General features: G+C 35.3%; 2 protein-coding genes across 7 annotated transcripts in view; one reads left to right on the top strand and one right to left on the bottom strand.

Moving 5' to 3' along the window:
- The window catches only part of LOC128988541 (uncharacterized), a 53385-nt gene extending 45004 nt beyond the window's left edge, over window positions 1-8381 (top strand). Inside the window, exons 10-14 of the mRNA XM_054409917.1 lie at window positions 89-235; window positions 2079-2244; window positions 4773-4908; window positions 6058-6337; window positions 7747-8381. Coding sequence (XP_054265892.1) covers window positions 89-235; window positions 2079-2244; window positions 4773-4908; window positions 6058-6337; window positions 7747-8299 — 1282 coding nt within the window. The 3' untranslated portion in view covers window positions 8300-8381. The remainder of the gene's footprint in view (window positions 1-88; window positions 236-2078; window positions 2245-4772; window positions 4909-6057; window positions 6338-7746) is intronic.
- Window positions 8382-11071: 2690 nt separating this feature from the next.
- The window catches only part of LOC128990759 (uncharacterized), a 178410-nt gene continuing 172170 nt past the window's right edge, over window positions 11072-17311 (bottom strand). For all 6 annotated transcript variants that reach the window (XM_054413319.1, XM_054413322.1, XM_054413321.1 and 3 more), the window contains 3 exons: window positions 16099-16267; window positions 15004-15126; window positions 11072-13835 (listed from right to left, as the gene is read on the bottom strand). In XM_054413319.1, the coding sequence (XP_054269294.1) occupies window positions 13663-13835; window positions 15004-15126; window positions 16099-16267 (465 nt within the window). In that variant the 3' untranslated portion in view covers window positions 11072-13662. The remainder of the gene's footprint in view (window positions 13836-15003; window positions 15127-16098; window positions 16268-17311) is intronic.

Genomic DNA, 17311 nt, shown 5'->3' with positions numbered 1-17311 from the left:
TTCTGTTACCTTTTTTTTGACTTATACCTTTTACATTCACACTGTATCATTATATTTTGTGCTGATGTTTTTGTGTAACCTCCTCCAGGACTGAGGATCTAGACAACAGCACGGTGTCGGACGAGAGGTTCCAGATCTCTCAGGAGTCACTGATGGAGCGCAAAGTCTGGTCACGAGAGGCGTTCACCCACGAGACTGCGGGGATGGGTGGACCTGACCTGGAGATGAAACCTAGGTAAAAACAACTGTCAACTAATTGAAAATTCTTCTTAAGACGGTGACACACTATCGATCTTTTCCCCGAACAAGACCCCGAACCGAGCAGGGAGAAGGGAGAAGGGAGGTCGAAGGGAGCATGTTCGATAGTGTGTCACGGGTCCGTACACCGATCCAGACGGTGAACCAGACATCAGGCCGAGCAGGGAGACGAGCGCTCTGGAGGCGGTTTTTTGACGAAAGATCAAAGAAAAGATCGGTCCGATGTACGGAGTGATGTACGATAGTGTGTCACGGTATATTTTTGCCCCGTACATCGTCGGGAGCGCCGCACCGAGCAGCCGCCTGCGCTAGCGTTGATAGTTCTAATTTAATATGGAATTTAAACTCTTTAATTGCTAAAATAAATAAATTTTGGGTAATATTTTGCCGTTATATATTATGGGCATTTATGTTGTAATTTTGTTGTTTGTTTGGTCAAGGTTGAAAATGTATTTTACAAGTTGAAACCGTTAAATCAATGATACCAATGATGTTTAACTTGAATTTAGTAATTGATGTTATACTTTAATTCTTTAAAAATTAATATAAACATAAATATTATTAAAGGCAATCAAAATTATTATTCTGTAACATGTTATTTCATGTTTTATTACTGTTTTAGTATTACTGCCTCTGCGCTCTCACTCGCACACGCTCTCCATCTCTCTCTAAACTCCCTTTGCTGCGCTCGGTAGAACTTGTCTGGTCTTGGTCTTGTTCGGGGAAATGTTCGGATTGAAAATTTGCAGATTTTTACCTCCCTTCTCCCTTCTCCCTGCTCGGTTCGGGGTCTTGATCGGGGAAAAGATCGATAGTGTGTCACCGCCTTTAAGTTGATACACGTTGGCATATTGATTAGTGATACCTCAGAGAATAAATATAGAGAGTAACCAAGATAAATATACAGGAGGATTCAATGCTATAATTAAGTGGTGTCTAACACTAGAACTGGTCTCTAAGGCAATCACCCCCCCCCCCCCCCCCCCAGGCCATCATGTACTACAATGCTCATGGTGGAGGAAGACCCTCCACAAGAAAATAAATCAAAAGTTCCTCCCACACCTTGAAATTTTCAAATTAACATTTTGAAGCCTCCTAATAAGGCCCTGTACACATGAGCGGGAACCGCGGCGGTTGAAATTACAAAGGAGCAAATGGGACCTTTCACATGGAACCGCCCACTTCCAGTCAACCGCAACAAACCGCGGCGGTCGTAGATTTCCCTGGCATGAGAGCGTACACATGAGGATGGTAGCCGCCGCGGTTGACTTGCGGTTGGTACTAGGATCACACAGCTCGCCCTGTGGACATCTACTGTGTTCACTACGTGATAAGTGATCTTTTACATGAGTCAACAGTTCATAAAAAGAGTTTACACTCAACTGAAAGTAGTTGAAGAACTTAGTAGGGTATTCTCTTATTTTTGGGTACAGAGTAACAAATGAACCCAAGGTTAATCTGTCGTCTATTACTGGGTGCACCCACTATCTCCTTTGTCGTCTTCGCCTTGCTTTTAATCTTCGATGCAATAACCAAAGGCAGGTTAACTCTTCCAGCTCCATAACTGTACTGGCTGTTGTGTCCAAGGGTTTTGAGGAGCCAAAAATCACCCCACAACTGCGGCGGCAGCCGCCGCGGCTGCCGCAGCCATGTGTACGGTCTATGCGGCCGTCATGGCGGTTACCTGTGCCGCCCTCATGTGTTCAGGGCCTAATACAGGACTACACATTCCCCTTTAGGATAAAACTTACATCAAAACGAATTTTAAAATTTCAGACATATATTGCATACATTAAAAATAATTCTGATCTCTATTTCAGTAAAAAAGAAAAGGAAAGAACTCGAGAACGTGTGACCAAAAAGCGTTGGAGAGAAGAACAAACAATGACAACAAGAAGAAGAATAGACTCTGACCAATCTACTCCCTCAAGGAGGACCTCTTCCACAAGTCATCCTGATGAATCTCTCTACATTGAGGATCCTATGGTGATTAAAGATAACATTTTTGAATGAGTGACAATAGTTTTGGGGAAAATCTTCTGCTACTCCTAGTACCAATCCTATTCCAAATCTGATTTGTATTAGTAATAGTGTAGCTTATTTAGTTGTAAGGCAGAAATTTTGTTTACAAGTTCATAATAAAAAATGGCCTCTGGATGACAAAATTTAAAAATAATGATTTAAAATGTAGTCAATTTAAATTTTTCTGCAACTAAAGTTAGTTTAACCAAAAAATGTTCACCTTTTCAAATGCAATAAAAAAGCAACCTATGAATATCTATAAAGGAATGGGTTTCTTCTTTTTTTGAAGAGATATAGAGTTTAGCTAGGTTACCCGGGAATCAGCGAAGCTACCCAAGGATTTTTTATTCTTTCAGATATAGTATATTTAATTTCTGCATCAAAAGTGGCATTTTCTGGTCCAATCTCTATTTTAATGTGTGAGGCAAAACCAAACTGATCTTATCATTGCCGAGCATGTGAAAGGGAGTTTTGCGTACCAAAGCCAAGAACAGAACTTATTGGAGCAATTGCCAAAATTTTTTTTTCGATACCTATATAAGTTAAGAACAAAACTCTTTCATCACAACTTAAAATACTCAAATGGAAAACAAGTGACCTCGGTAAAATTAAAACTATTATATTTCATATTTGATATTATTTTTTAATGTGGAAATAAAATAATGTATTGTACAAAACATACGTAACAATGAAACCGTTTTAAGTCCAAGGTTCGAGATTAAGTTTATTGCACCGTAAACACACACTATGTTAAAACACAGCAACACTAGCTTATGTCTATTCTTGTGCCGTTTTACATTTACATTGTTGAACAGTCAAAACAACTGATTTAAATTGTAAAAATAAATGGTAAATTATTACCAGCAAGCGTGGTGGGCAAATGGAGAAATTTGATATATTATTGATTATCAATAATATCAATGTCCCTTAAAACAATCAACTTTAAGAGCAAGGGAAAGTAAATTGAGAGTAAGGTAAAATCAGTTCATCGCTTTTCCCATATCTGAATTAGAGCTTGGGCAACAATATTTACAAATGTAATCAAAAATAGTTATTTTCTGTATGGAGTGATGAAAATTCATGTTTAATCAAGAAGAAATATTGTTGGTTTAAATTATAAATTGATGATTCTACTGAAGATTTTAAAAAGTATTTCAAACAGTCCACAGCATATTTCCTTTACAATATAAATTCACTTAGGTCGATTATAAAAATGTATTCATCATGCCATAGCTACTTCTCTTAAAAATAATTTTTATTTGAACTCTAACAATTGATGCAGAGACAATTTTCTCCCAAACAAAAGCTGTTTCTACAGTAATCTCAGTGAGGGACACAGAGCTAAATATAACAAGTGTCTCCACTGCATACCTGAGCTTCCGAATACTTTACTAAGAAAATACACAATTCAAAATCTACATTCTGGAAGCCAGCCACAGTACACCCACTGAACTCATATTATAAATATCTCGATGCGACCTCTTCCACCGTCCAAATATTACTTATTAAGATGGCAGAGAATCAGAATCCGGTTTTCACCAGGTATTTTTTTGGCCAATAGCTCGTTACATATTATTTTAATTGTACGATAATGAGTGATAATTAATGTCCATTAATCATTAGGAATCCAATTGGGGACTTCTTTTAGCGAATTTCCCCTATAGGGAATAAGCTATTACCGTAGTACTCATGGTAAGACCTGGACCCGGGACCGAATTACTTTTTCGTTTTGAGGTCCCTAGAGGCAAAAACACCATCCGTTCAAATTCATATATATATATATTTAAATATGTGTCCGTAAAAAAACAAATAATTTACTACATTGAATCGTTATCAAGCGCCTAATCGTTACGGAGAAAATTCCAAAAATCTGTAAATTTGAAATTCCCATGTTATTTTTATGGAGAAGTAAACTGTTCTAGTTTGCTTGTTTATGAACACATTTTGATCAAATTTGGAAAATGCATTCATTTCATACTAAACTATTAAAATTAAAAAAAAAAAAAAAAAAAAAAAACACCTTTTTACCCTCCCTGTTGCAGCAAACCTAAGCACTCGTTAAACTAATGTTATTTAAATAGGGAATAAATGTGATATTTTTAAGGAGACTTTAGTGTAAATCCAATCAGGCAAATGGAAATTCACTCAGTATGCAGGTTTGCTGCGGCGGGGGTATTTTTGGAATTGAATAATATTGTGTGCTATGGTAAAAATCAATAGTATCATTTATCATAATTTCATATCCAATATGGTAAGACCTGGACCCACAAAATATGTGAATAATATTCGAAGGATACTCCATCTAGACTCCTCTAAGGAGACTTTATTCAAAACGCCAAAATATGATCCATCAATACCAAAACGTGATGCTCTATCATGGACATCAAAGAAAGATTCACCCATAACCCAAAAAGTTTGCATTTAAAAGATTAATGGTTCATTCTTCTGCTCCTAATTTTACTTGAAAATAATGAAGATAATCCCTATTACAGGTGGTTAGGGGTAAGGGGGGAGAGAGAGGGGTGATCACAGCTACACTTAAGATACCTGTGCCTGCCTCTACATCCCTCACACTGGGTCTGGACGACTCGGACATCCCATACATCGAAGACCAGGATAGGCATCATGGTAGGTCAAGTCCGTGGTGAATTTGACAAATATTCAATGAAATTCTTATTCATAAAATTCAATCTATTTTAATGAGTAGTATTCTGATAAAAAATATTGCAGAAAAGCATATTACTAGAAAATAGCATGAAATACTAGAATTATTCTTGTAGGATGTAAATATATAACAATAACTATGTAAATATAACACAAACAGAAAAGCCAAGCTCACCTTTATGTTAACTGTCACTTGTTTGTAAAACATAACCACTATTCAATTGTAATTCAAATGCACATTTTGAGATTGGAATGTAAGACTAATAGGTTGATTCCCAAAAACCATTCAACACACAATGAATATTTTTCATACATCCTTTAACTCAAAAACCATAGATATTACACTCATACAGTAAGTACTTTAATGACAGAAACACATACCTAGGTGAGTAGGCCTATTTTATGCTGAAGCACCGGGAGACCAATCTTTGCTTGGATTGAAAATAAATATCTATTAAATTAGTTAATTGTTGAATCAAAAATTTACAAACCTTCTCATCACTCTGTAGCATTTGACAATTGGGTAAATTTGTTTTTCCAGTTTCACCATTAAGTGGAGCAAGGATAGCTCAGTATTTAACATTTTCAAACATTGTCCGCTTGCAATGTGGGTGCATCTCATCCACCGACTTGGAGACTTTATAAGTTTGAGGAATCTCAGACTTCATTGCACTGACGTTCTTAAAAGTGTCGAGCAGCGATTCGTCGACTATCCTGCTCAAAATGATAAGCCTATTGTTCATCATATTGCTCGGCCATAAGATCTGAAATTATAGTATTCATTCTGATAGCCCCTGGACTACGTGTAAATGACTTTATAGGCTTACCTCCATCAGTAGTCCGAAATTGTGTCTAACTTCAAATAATGTTGTTCAAAGCTGACATGTTTTGTTGCAATGCAACATCGTCGGAGCTTCATGTCAAAAACATCAAAATAATTTACACATACAGTACCACAAAATAAAACGATAGCGCTATAATGACACGGCGCGGCAGCTATCTACCTGCTGTCGCGACGTGTCATGATAACGCTATCTTGTTATTTCGTGTCTAAATGTTCCATGTCCCATGTCTGTTTTTAAAGTGAAATCACCTAATAATTTACTCGAACAGTTACAGTAAGATCGTCTGATTCTTCACAAGCGTCCACGTACATCCACCACGTCGCTATTGCCACTGATTCAGCCGTCGGTTCGTCAGTAAGTCCTCCTCGTAACTCTGTCAGCAGTTACAGCAGTGGAGGAGTGTTTAGTTCCCCTCCCTCTTGGGCTTCCTCCCCACCCACCTCCCCCGATTCCACTGTTTCCCCCTCCTCCTACCTGCCTGAAGACACCCCTGCCACCACTGCACGTATTACCATTCCTACAAAACGAACACCTGATCCTCAGCAAAGGTAATTGGTTTGTCTTGATTATTCTCGTTACATTGAGACAGATAACAATACTGTGTGTTTTATCCTATGAGTGAATGATGATTGAAAGTGGAGCTATATGACAAAGATTAGCTGTTTCTACAGCCAGAGCCATTTATTAGATTGTAATGACCAAAGACAGGTACTGTAGGTAGGTGTGGATTAGATGGGATCTTTGTCAAAGTGTGTGATCACATTTTATGTAGTATTTAAAAGATCAGATTTTTATTAACATTTATAGCCATTAGGTTGCAATTGTTTTAGAATATGTTACCTCATAAAAAAGTGTGGTTTGCACCCTAAAAAAATATATCTACAGTACCCGTAGTCAAACAGTTTCAAAATGTTGCTGTGCCAACCACTCAATCACAATTAAAAGTTATAGAAAACTGTGTTTGGGTACAATGGAATCTAGATAACAAGGCTGTGGGGAATTTATGTTAATTTATAGGTAAGCAATGTGGACTTCATTTCTGAGGTGTTGCCTTCCGGATTACTTAACAAATACTAATCTAGAGGTTAAATACCTTATTGCCAACGTAATCCTTGGTAGACTTAATGGCTACCGGTTTCGACACACTTATGGTGTCATTGTCAAGCCTAGACGTGTTTTTTCGCTCCTAGGAGGTCATCATAAAGTCTTCAAAAACACATAACGAGACGAACAAATAACAAAAACGAACACGAACACTCATTTTTAACGAATAAAGTATGGCCATACAACTCACGGCGCGGTTGCGGGTTCAGGGTGTAGGTTTAGACTGACCGTCGCCGTGTCCTTCCCCTCCCCTCCTATCCTTTGTTGTTATCAGTGCCATTGTCTTCTGATATGTTTTGAATGTGGACTGTATTAAAGTTATTTTAAAGTTGGAGACACTAACCTTTTCAGATATAACTGATGTGTAGACTAGGGGGCCCCCTTTGATGATTCCTGAAATGCTTATAATGAGGATAAGTTCCCTTTTTCACACAATACAATGTTAAGAATCATTTCAATTGTCTTTATATAATTAGTTATAAGCCAGCGGTAGTTAGTTATGTTGGTAGATGTTTATGGAATTTGAAAATGTATGAGAGAGAGAAGGCATGTTAACTCCTCATACCATATTACATTGTATGGTACTTTAATAAAAAAAAAAAAAAAACTAAGCAAAAAAGGAAAACAACGCGAACAGCGCTGGTCAAATGTTTTTAGAAAGCATAGTCCGACCAATGCCACGGAAACTTTGGCTGTGGTGGGAGATTGGTACTGCTCTGCCCCCGCACACACCGCTGGCAAACAAGTCGTATGCTTACAGTACTTCACTACATCACTTCAACGTTTTAAATGCATTAGAAAACCATAATTTTTTAAACATATTTAGAAAAAATAACACAATCTGTTTTGACAGGGTAACCATCCAGAGGGTAACGATCAAGACTGCCGGTGAAGTTCAACAGGTGAAGCAGACGTACAGCCGCCAAGAGTCATCCAGCTCATTGTCTCAGACGCAGACACAGGAGAGAGAACGACGTCGAAGCAAAGACTCACCTTACCAGCGGCTGGGAGTGGGGAGTGGCGAGAAACTGTCAAAGAGTGCGAGCTCTACCGCAGTGACGCAAGCGGTAGAGCGAACGATCCCGATAGTGCAGGAAGTGAACCGAGACAGGACATCCACCCCGAGCATTTCCAGTATAGGGGGGGCGGTCATGCGATCAAAGACGGCCGACATCGAGCGAATGCTCAAAATACAGACTACCAAACAAAGTAAAAAGAGTACGAGTGAGGAGGATAAAAAGATCAAACGGAAGTACACGGACAGTCGCCACTTGACGAGATCTCTCCCTCAGGCTACGGAGACGGCCGAAACTGCGACAACGTCGACAACAACCACACTGTGGAAGCGGAGGGAGATAATTTCCAGTGAACCAAAAGAAAGGAAAGGGTTACCAAATAAAATGTAAATACTGTGTAAAGACAGTGCCTTCGATTAAGTCATGTTTATATTAGATGTTATTTTCTTTATTAAATTAAACTATATTATGCTACAAAAAGTCTATGGTTCCTGAATGGTTTTGGTTTCATGAGCTACCGGCATTTTAGAGAAAATGATAATTTTCTTAACACATTTATAAACTAAAAACTTCTTTTTGGAGTTTCCAATCTATCAAATGTCTATTTGAGGTCATATATCTTTATTACCATCGTTCAATAACAAATTTCTTTGTGTCAAACATACAAAAATATTTATAAGCTATGCAACGTTCCAATAATAGTCTAAAAACTCGGGCAAGAACATAAGAATTCCAACTATTTAGGCTACTATTAATTTCCATAACAACAATTTCTTGAACTGTAGCCCGTTCACAAAATTTTGACGTTTAATGGGAAGTTTCCCACTTTTTTGCTTAATGTATACATTGCAGCTGATTGAAGTTTTGGCAAACCTGCACAGCTGTTGCGCTATTGTTTTAATAGTAGGATTATGTGGAGAGGACAGAATGTTGTAGACATAACTGTAATAGACTTCAAAAAGTGTGTTTATATTTCTAGGTGTCTAAACTTTCTCATTTGTCAAATTGTGTTGTAATGAGGTTATTGAAAATACTTCAAAATAAGTGATTATGACAAGTATCTATACAGGGTGAGTTTTAAATGAGTTCCCCCCCCTACTTTTTTCTACATTTTTTAAGATATAAACTCCGAACCACGTCAGATCATTGTAGAGTAGTAAGTACTTCATTTTGACTGGGTTTACATTTTTTGCCGCCATCTTGGATCCACCATATTGGATACAAGGTTATTTTTTCAAATGTAAAGGTAGGGTTGTGACCCACCGTTTCAAACTGGATTTTTACGCTGAATACGATTCTGCAATCCGTTTTTAAAAATATTGATCCATTCTAAAGTTATGAGAACTTTTTATAACTTTATTTTTAGCCCATTATAACATTGTGCATTTACAAACTAAGGCCATAATCTCAAAATAGTGCTAGATAAAGATAAGTGGACACCACCATTCATTGTTGACATATTTTCACTTGGTTATGACGGATGTATTTTTTTAGCCGCCATCTTGGATCCACCATTTTGAAACGTGATAAATTATTTTAAATATGAAGGTGGTGTTGTGACCCATCATTTTGAACTACATTTTTATGCTGAACTTAATGTCACAATCCGTTTTTTGTTACCAAGCTTTCTTGATAAAATATAACAATTATTTTATTTTAAATGTCAATATTTCCAAAACCAAATATGGCAATCAAAAACGGATTGCGGCATTGAATTCAGCATAAAAATTTAGTTCAAAATGATGGGTCACAACACCACCTTCATATTTAAAATAATTTATCACATTTCAAAATGGCGGATCCAAGATGGCGGCTGAAAAAAATACATCCGTCATAACCACGTGAAAATAGGTCAACAATGAATGGTGGTGTCTACTTATCTTTATCTAGCACTATTTTGAGATTATGGCCTTAGTTTGTAAATGCACAATGTTATAATGGGCTAAAAATAAAGTTATAAAAAGTTCTCATAACTTTAGAATGGATCAACATTTTTAAAACCGGATTGCAGCATCATATTCAGCGTAAAAAGTTAGTTTGAAACGGTGGGTCACAACCCTACCTTTACATTTGAAAAAATAACTTTGTATCCAATATGGCGGATCCAAGATGGCGGCCTAAAATTTAAACCCAGTCAAAATGAAGTACTTACTACTCTACAATGATCTGACATGGTCCGGAGATGATATCTTAAGAAATGTAGAAAAAACTTGGGGGGGAACTCATTTAAAACTCACCCTGTATAATTAATGCAATACCGTAAGGGTTTTTCCTGTTACATCCATTCTTCTGCTGTCCCAATCAACCGATTTTACGATTGAAGTGTCATTTTAAACATGTCTATGATCTGTTTAGAGTTAATATTTGTTTGTATACCTATAATGCCCTATAATGCATACTTTGCCGCATTCAAGAGAAGTTTACTAGAATGGTTTCTAAGGCGCAGAAAACATATAATTGAGGCACTAAATTATACATTAACTGTCACACTCCACTGTATCTGAGGGCTAAGTATAGTTAGCTAATGTGTTAACACATTCCCTACCAACCGGAACTACCCTCCTGAGGGCTAAAATACATTATATAAAATACATTATTATTATAGTTTTGATAGTTTTCAGTTTACTTTTTTGCACAATAAAACCAACCAGTTCATACTTGCCAAATTCATGGCTGTTTGGCTGTTATGTTAATGCTGGCCAATAGATCTGCTTCATTTTTGAGCTTGCGAATGTCAGTGCTCGATTTGTGGGGGAACACGGTGGAACATAGTTCCGATACCTCTCTTTCCAAAAGATAAAATATTAGCATTAATATGTAGCTTAGGTACTAGCATTGACTATATATGGTATTTATAGTCAATGGTACTAGTTAACTGTTTGACCGTGAGCCTTTTGATCCCAGAGGTTGCGAGTCTGAATCTTACCAGTCACCAATTGCTTCATTTCCAGTGACTATGCGTTAAGTATGGTATAGGGAGTTTAATTAAATATAGGTTACAGTTCCGGCACTTCATTTTTTACGAAACGAGCAATGCGTTGAGTGGTGTATTTTTTTATCCAACACTATATGTATCTTTACCATCTTACTATTTTGCTATTACCGGTACTTACTTCTTTAGTGTGCCAAGTGTCTGGAGTAAAAGGAATAAATCTGAGAGACTTCAACAAAATGTAAATTTCTTTAATCAAAATGGAAGATATTTTCCCTCGAGTGTTGAAAAATTTACATTTTCTTTAAACATATGTTATACATTTCTATTGCACTATTTTATACATATTTATATATCTTGGAAAATTTAACAATAACAAATATCACAACATTCAATCCAAACATTCACATTCAATTTTAAGTGCATGATAAATTTTAATGATTTTTACATACCGTAAATACTTTGATTAGGCTATTTTATAATGACTTATCATAAATTTGATATAAATGAACTTTCTTTTACTGTAAAATTATATTTTTAGCCCAGTAGAAAAGTGCAGTACTGTTTGTCACATTATATTTAAATCATTAGCTAACATTTGATGTCACTTTTTACAATATTCAAATAAAAGAAAATTTATCATTGCCACTGTAGCATTTAAGGACCTTTTTAATATACCTAATGATGGCTAATGCTGTTGCCAAATTAATATAATTTCCTATAAAATGTGTGATTCATTTTCAGTTATATTTTAAAAGTAGTATGAAACCATAAACAATTAGGTTGGCATCAGCACACCTTACAATAACTATAAAAGGACTCGAAATATTGAATTAGTTTAGTCATATCTTTGACTATTGGTACAACTTCAGTATCCAATAGCTAATGGTCATATGAACAAAAGGTAGAGTTTTTAGATATAATCAACAGATCAATGTACAACACACGGAAAGATGACTGAATGACTTCCTTTAATAGTTAATTGTGGCCACATTTTATGGTATTGTATACTAGAACCTAGAACTTTACCATATTAAGGTTGTAAAATAGGCATTTATCTTTTGTCTATTTTTTCGGTAAAGGTTTTATGTGAATTTGTTTACCACATAGAGTACAATGAATTGGTCTTGGCTACATTGACTTGACTTTGGGCTTGTCTAGTCCTTGTGGTCTTACACATTATTTCTGTTGTATTTTTTTTACAAACTGCCTAAAGAATGTTTTTAAAACACATTTTTAATCAACATAGATCCTTTTGAAGGAAGTTTCTGTCTTTAAGACATCTTTTACAGAGGGTAATTCATATCTCTTTGGTAATAATTTTATGTATTTGATAATGGTGTCAAATACATAAAAATGCATGTTTTGACTACAAAAATGTATATTATAAAAACAATGTTCTATTTACTCATGAAAAAATGATGTGAAAAATACTTATGAATAATTGACATATTGCAATGACACTAATAGGAAGTGTTAGAAAACTCTGTTTGATAAAAATATACTAAAAATAAAAATGTTAAAATTGCATGCTCTGAATCATAAAAAGTCCTAAATTTTTATTATGTACTGTTTTAAATTGATTGTCGATATAGTTTTACAAATCTTTTCAATCTTTTAAGTGATTCAAGATTGAGAATCACCATTAAAGCATATCATTGTAAATATATTTCTTTTATACAATATTTTACAAATTTAAAAATAAATTACATTTTATAACTAGCCACCTAACAAAACAAAATTGGACGGAATGTTTTCTCCCAACCATTAAACTAAAACTTAAACATATTTACAAGTATCAAACAATACTGTGTGATAAATACTAATATATTTTTAAATATATACAACCAGAGGAGGTAATAAATTTAATAGAAATATGAATTCATATAAATATGGATAAGGCCGCTGCTTCAAGATATTATACAATATGAAATTACGTGTGATGGAGTATTAAAACCACCAAACTAATTTTCTTCTTTCACAATGTAACACATTATAATTATTACACATTTTATGGTGATTTGTCTTACATAAAGTTGTATTTCACTGTGGCAAAAATATTGCTGAGATCATATATGCATTTATTGTTTAGTAAAGTCACGTCAATAGTTGGCTAAATATGTCAACAGACATAATTTTCAAATAACATTTCTATTTAATAATAGACAGAAAAGGGGTAAACATTAAGAATAGAGCTGTTTTCAAACCCAATGTCGTTTATAAATTGTCATAATGGATACATTTATAGGTGTAACTAGGGTGCGTAATTGAGGGGGCTTAGCTACTAAAAGTCTAAAGGAGGCTCTACCAGGAAATGTTGAAATTTCAGATGAATAACTGTGAGTTTTCAGGCATTTAAAATGTAATATTAAAGAAAACATTTCCTTATAAATCTGGTAGGTGATAAAAATGATAAACTTATAAAATGATAAAATGATACTTGCCGATTTTCAACTATGATGTATTAAAATTCATACTGATGAGAGGTTACAGCCCCCAAAACCTCATTTAGTTACACCTAATGGCTGTATGTTAAAAGTGTGATACAAAATAATGTTTATGAACTATCTTTCACAATTTCCATTGTAATTAACATCGAGTACCAAGCAACCACTTATCCTCTAGAAGGTTCACTTTAATATTATGTAGAAATACACAGATCATTTGTTAAAGAAGTAAAATTATTTTTTGTTGTGTACTAGGGCCAGATTGTAGCTAGTAAATCTGATGATCTCTTATAGTTTTATCAATTATTGCTTTATCAGTTTTACAATAGTTTACAGTCTTGTGATTGCCATTTTACAGATAACTATCGTTAACACTATACTGCTGTACTATGAGTTTGTATTCGGACTTTCTTGACGGTGCTTCCATTTCGAGAGAGTGTCGGAGAAGTACCACTAAAGCCTGGGTTTTGGATGCCGAGACCGTTGTTCGCATTTGCTGGTCTTGGCTTTTTTAAGCTCGATCGAAGTGGGCTTCTTGTGATTGAGGCTGAAAAAGAACATCATATTTAGAAAAGTTTTAGGAAAAATTAAAGAAATTCCATAAGCTCAACTATCACAACTAACCATTTTACTTTGGCTTTCTCAAAACTCTTAGATGATAATGAAATCACCACGTAACTCTATTAAGAAAACATACTTTTAATTCTTTACGAGCAATAACTACTTAAGATATAATATGCAGGTGATGATGACGTTTTTAACAAAGCTGGTTGGTTATAGTGATCCTCTGCTAGTCCTCAGGAAGTTTATTGCTGGTTTGATCCTGTAAAGGCCCTACAGTTTTTTTACGTTTTAAAACTGCCCCACTTCACCTACCCACTCAGCTAACACTAATCATCATGTTATTTTAACTTAAGTTTTCAATAGAAATAATTAAATGGGACCAGGAGACAATCCACTTGTTTTGGGTTTATTTAATTTTATTTCAAATAGTCAAATCATTAATTATAAACAAAACAATTGCCATAGCTCTTTCAAACGAAGTAAACAACCACGTTTATGATTTTGAATACAATGGTAAAAATAGGCCTACTTTATAAACACTATTTACCTGTATTTCTACCATACTTTTTTTGGCAATCTTTAAATTTGCTCTAAATCGTTTGCACTGTAGATAAAACTACCCTACATAATAGAAAAAGACCCTCCCTTTATGCAGGGTTTCTTAAGCTCCCAGATATACCCAATCTTTTAGATCCTTGGATATTTGAGTTGGAAACTACAATATATTTGTATATAGAGCTGTATATAGTTTTATTTTGTTAATATTGAGCATGATAAGTGAGGTTTGAGATAGGTGACAGTTTGTCTAAAGGTAACTGAAGTAAGGCACAGAGGAAACATTCTTATGGGACAACCGTGCGCTTTCAGCTGTGGTATTTTGGGGCTGAAATGTACTTGTGAAGAGCAAGGAAGGGCCAGAACAGCGAGCAATGTAAAGGAATTGTTATCGCACAGAGCACAGGGTCTTCCTTCGCCGTAAGAGTTGTAGTACACGAGGGCAAGGGGGGCGGGGTGCCGAACTTATACCTAGACACCAGTCCTAGTGCTAGACACCACTAAGTGTACCAACGAATGTCTCCTCTGTTCCCTTACTTCTCTATGAGCTGTGTTTGCTTTATTGTTTACAACCAAGTATGTTTACAAATTCATACCAGCTGTGTCGCCCGTGGTGGAGCCATTGGAAGACAGAGTGGTAGACAATGTAACCATACTGCCGTTTGTGCCGGAGTGGGCGTAGGGCTTCCCACTGGCATCTGTCACTGATACACTTCCTCCTGGGCAGAAAACAATACAGAATTACTTCATCACTCTAGAAGAATATTTAGTCTCCTGTGTGAATTAAAAAATATAATTCAACAAGCGCGTTTCATTGTAACAATAGCTTGTTGTTGCAAACTACTCAGGTCTAAACTAGAAGGTATGTAAAATATGCTGATAACTATATATTAGTAGCAAGCATGTTTCTTGAAAACCTTTTTTCTCAGCTTGTGTGTATCGCAGGGAAAATCCACGCATACTGTTAGAAAGATATTTTTCTGTAGGTGTACAGAATCCCTTTATAAATTAAAATAGGCTTAAAAATAATCACAAAAAGTTAACTTAGAATAAAAATAAAATTAACATGGGCCTTAAGGGTTTGCCATGCTGGTGACAAAATAACAACAATAAATATAAACAGAAAATAAAAAAAAATGGAAGAAATTCCAATCATATGTTTTATTTACAGCGTGGCGTTAAAACAGATAAGTCTGCACATTACATATTTTTGGTCGAGTTTTTGACCACTGGATGACGTCTAGTATTTATAAACATTATACAAAATTGAAATAATAAGATTTTAGTCCTTTTTTCTGTATAGTGACCCTGAAAGAGCCATAGTTCTTGGAGCCTGTTATATTCTTCAAGATAAATCGTAAACTACAAATGGGCATCATTATTAGGAGAAAAACTTTTTTCAGTTCAATCTCAAGGATCCCGTTAAGAAAAAGAAACCTGTGGTCTAGCTATTAAAATAAAATGATTAATTTTAGTCAAAACAAATTTTTCTGATTTTATAAGTTGATTCATTCACTGTAAATATACATTTTATGTTTTGAGGTACGGTAGCAATATTTACCAATAACTCACTGCGCTACCAACTTTACTGTAATCACTCTGGCTAATTTTTGAAGTCGAATACCACACTGTTGCTATATACAGGTGTTATAGCTCATGAGATACAGAATAGTGTTTGTTGTTACTGATACCTGGATGAGTTGACCGCTTGTCCCTGAAGCCAGGGTTATTGTAGGTCATAGCGTCAACACCGTTAGGATCTATGGACGACATCGTAGGGTCACCCCCGGCCCGACGGGCGAACAACATGTCGTACAACGCCCCGATAAACAGTAGGAACGTTAGTACTATGAGAACTACCTGTGAACAAACGGGATTCATCTTAAGTTACAGAATAAGAAGTAAAAAAACTTAATTTCTAAATATTGAAACAGAAAATATTGATTTGTTTCTTGATTATTTATCAAAATTAATGTACAGAAATGTTTTTTTAGTTCCAATTTTTGCTTTTGTGTATTTGTATAGTGACAAATTTATAACTGACGACACAATATTATGTATGGAGAAAAACTTTTTTGAATTTGATTTGGAGGGTTGAAGTGTAAACCTTCGAAACTCCTTTTGTTCGGTGAATACTGTATAATGATTAATATGGAGATTGAGACTAGTAACATTGTGCCAATAACATATTTAATCAAGTACTTTTTGGATGCCGATACCATTGACTATTGCTTATACTGTACAATAGAACATTTATTTTTTTTTACTTCAGGACTTTGGGAAATGAATCCCCATACTGTTAATAGGTACTGTTCAATGAAATGGCGACCATACATAGTAGGTATTTTAAGCCAAGTATGAATGGAGATGAGTGTAGGATGAGTGGTACATATACTAAAAGGAAGAAAAAGGTTTATGGGAAGGTATGTCCGAAAATGCATATTCACCCAGATATCCACAATTTTGTTTTTTATACAAAAATATTTTTATCCGTGAAGTTTTTTGTTCGATGATTTTTGGTAAACATGTTAACATGGGAGAAAAAGTTATCTGGGTAGCAAAGTGGGCTATTAATTAACAGCTGTGTCTAAGGCATATGTCGGCCTTAGTCATTAACAAGACTACAAAGAAAAAGATAGACTACAAAGCTCGTACCATTCATACTATAGTTCGGCCGCTTAGAAAGCGACCTCCTCTAGCATTGGTTTAGCATTAGCACGCAGGTCGTGTTCTATGCGGCCGAACTATACACTAATATCCATTCATGCTTGGCTACCTACTTATGTATGGGAGCCATTTCAAAAGTAAAGTATTCAAGTGTTAAGTTATAGTGCTCACATTCAAAATTTGGAGGTCCTGGTTTGATACCAAGGCTACCAACTTATGATGCTTTCCAACAAAAGA

The sequence above is a fragment of the Macrosteles quadrilineatus genome, unplaced genomic scaffold, assembly GCF_028750875.1.
Source record: "Macrosteles quadrilineatus isolate MER2022 unplaced genomic scaffold, UCM_ALF_1.0 Scaffold_3__2_contigs__length_128488019, whole genome shotgun sequence".
Taxonomy (NCBI): Eukaryota; Metazoa; Arthropoda; class Insecta; order Hemiptera; family Cicadellidae; genus Macrosteles; species Macrosteles quadrilineatus.
This window is presented reverse-complemented; position numbering and strand designations above follow the sequence as displayed.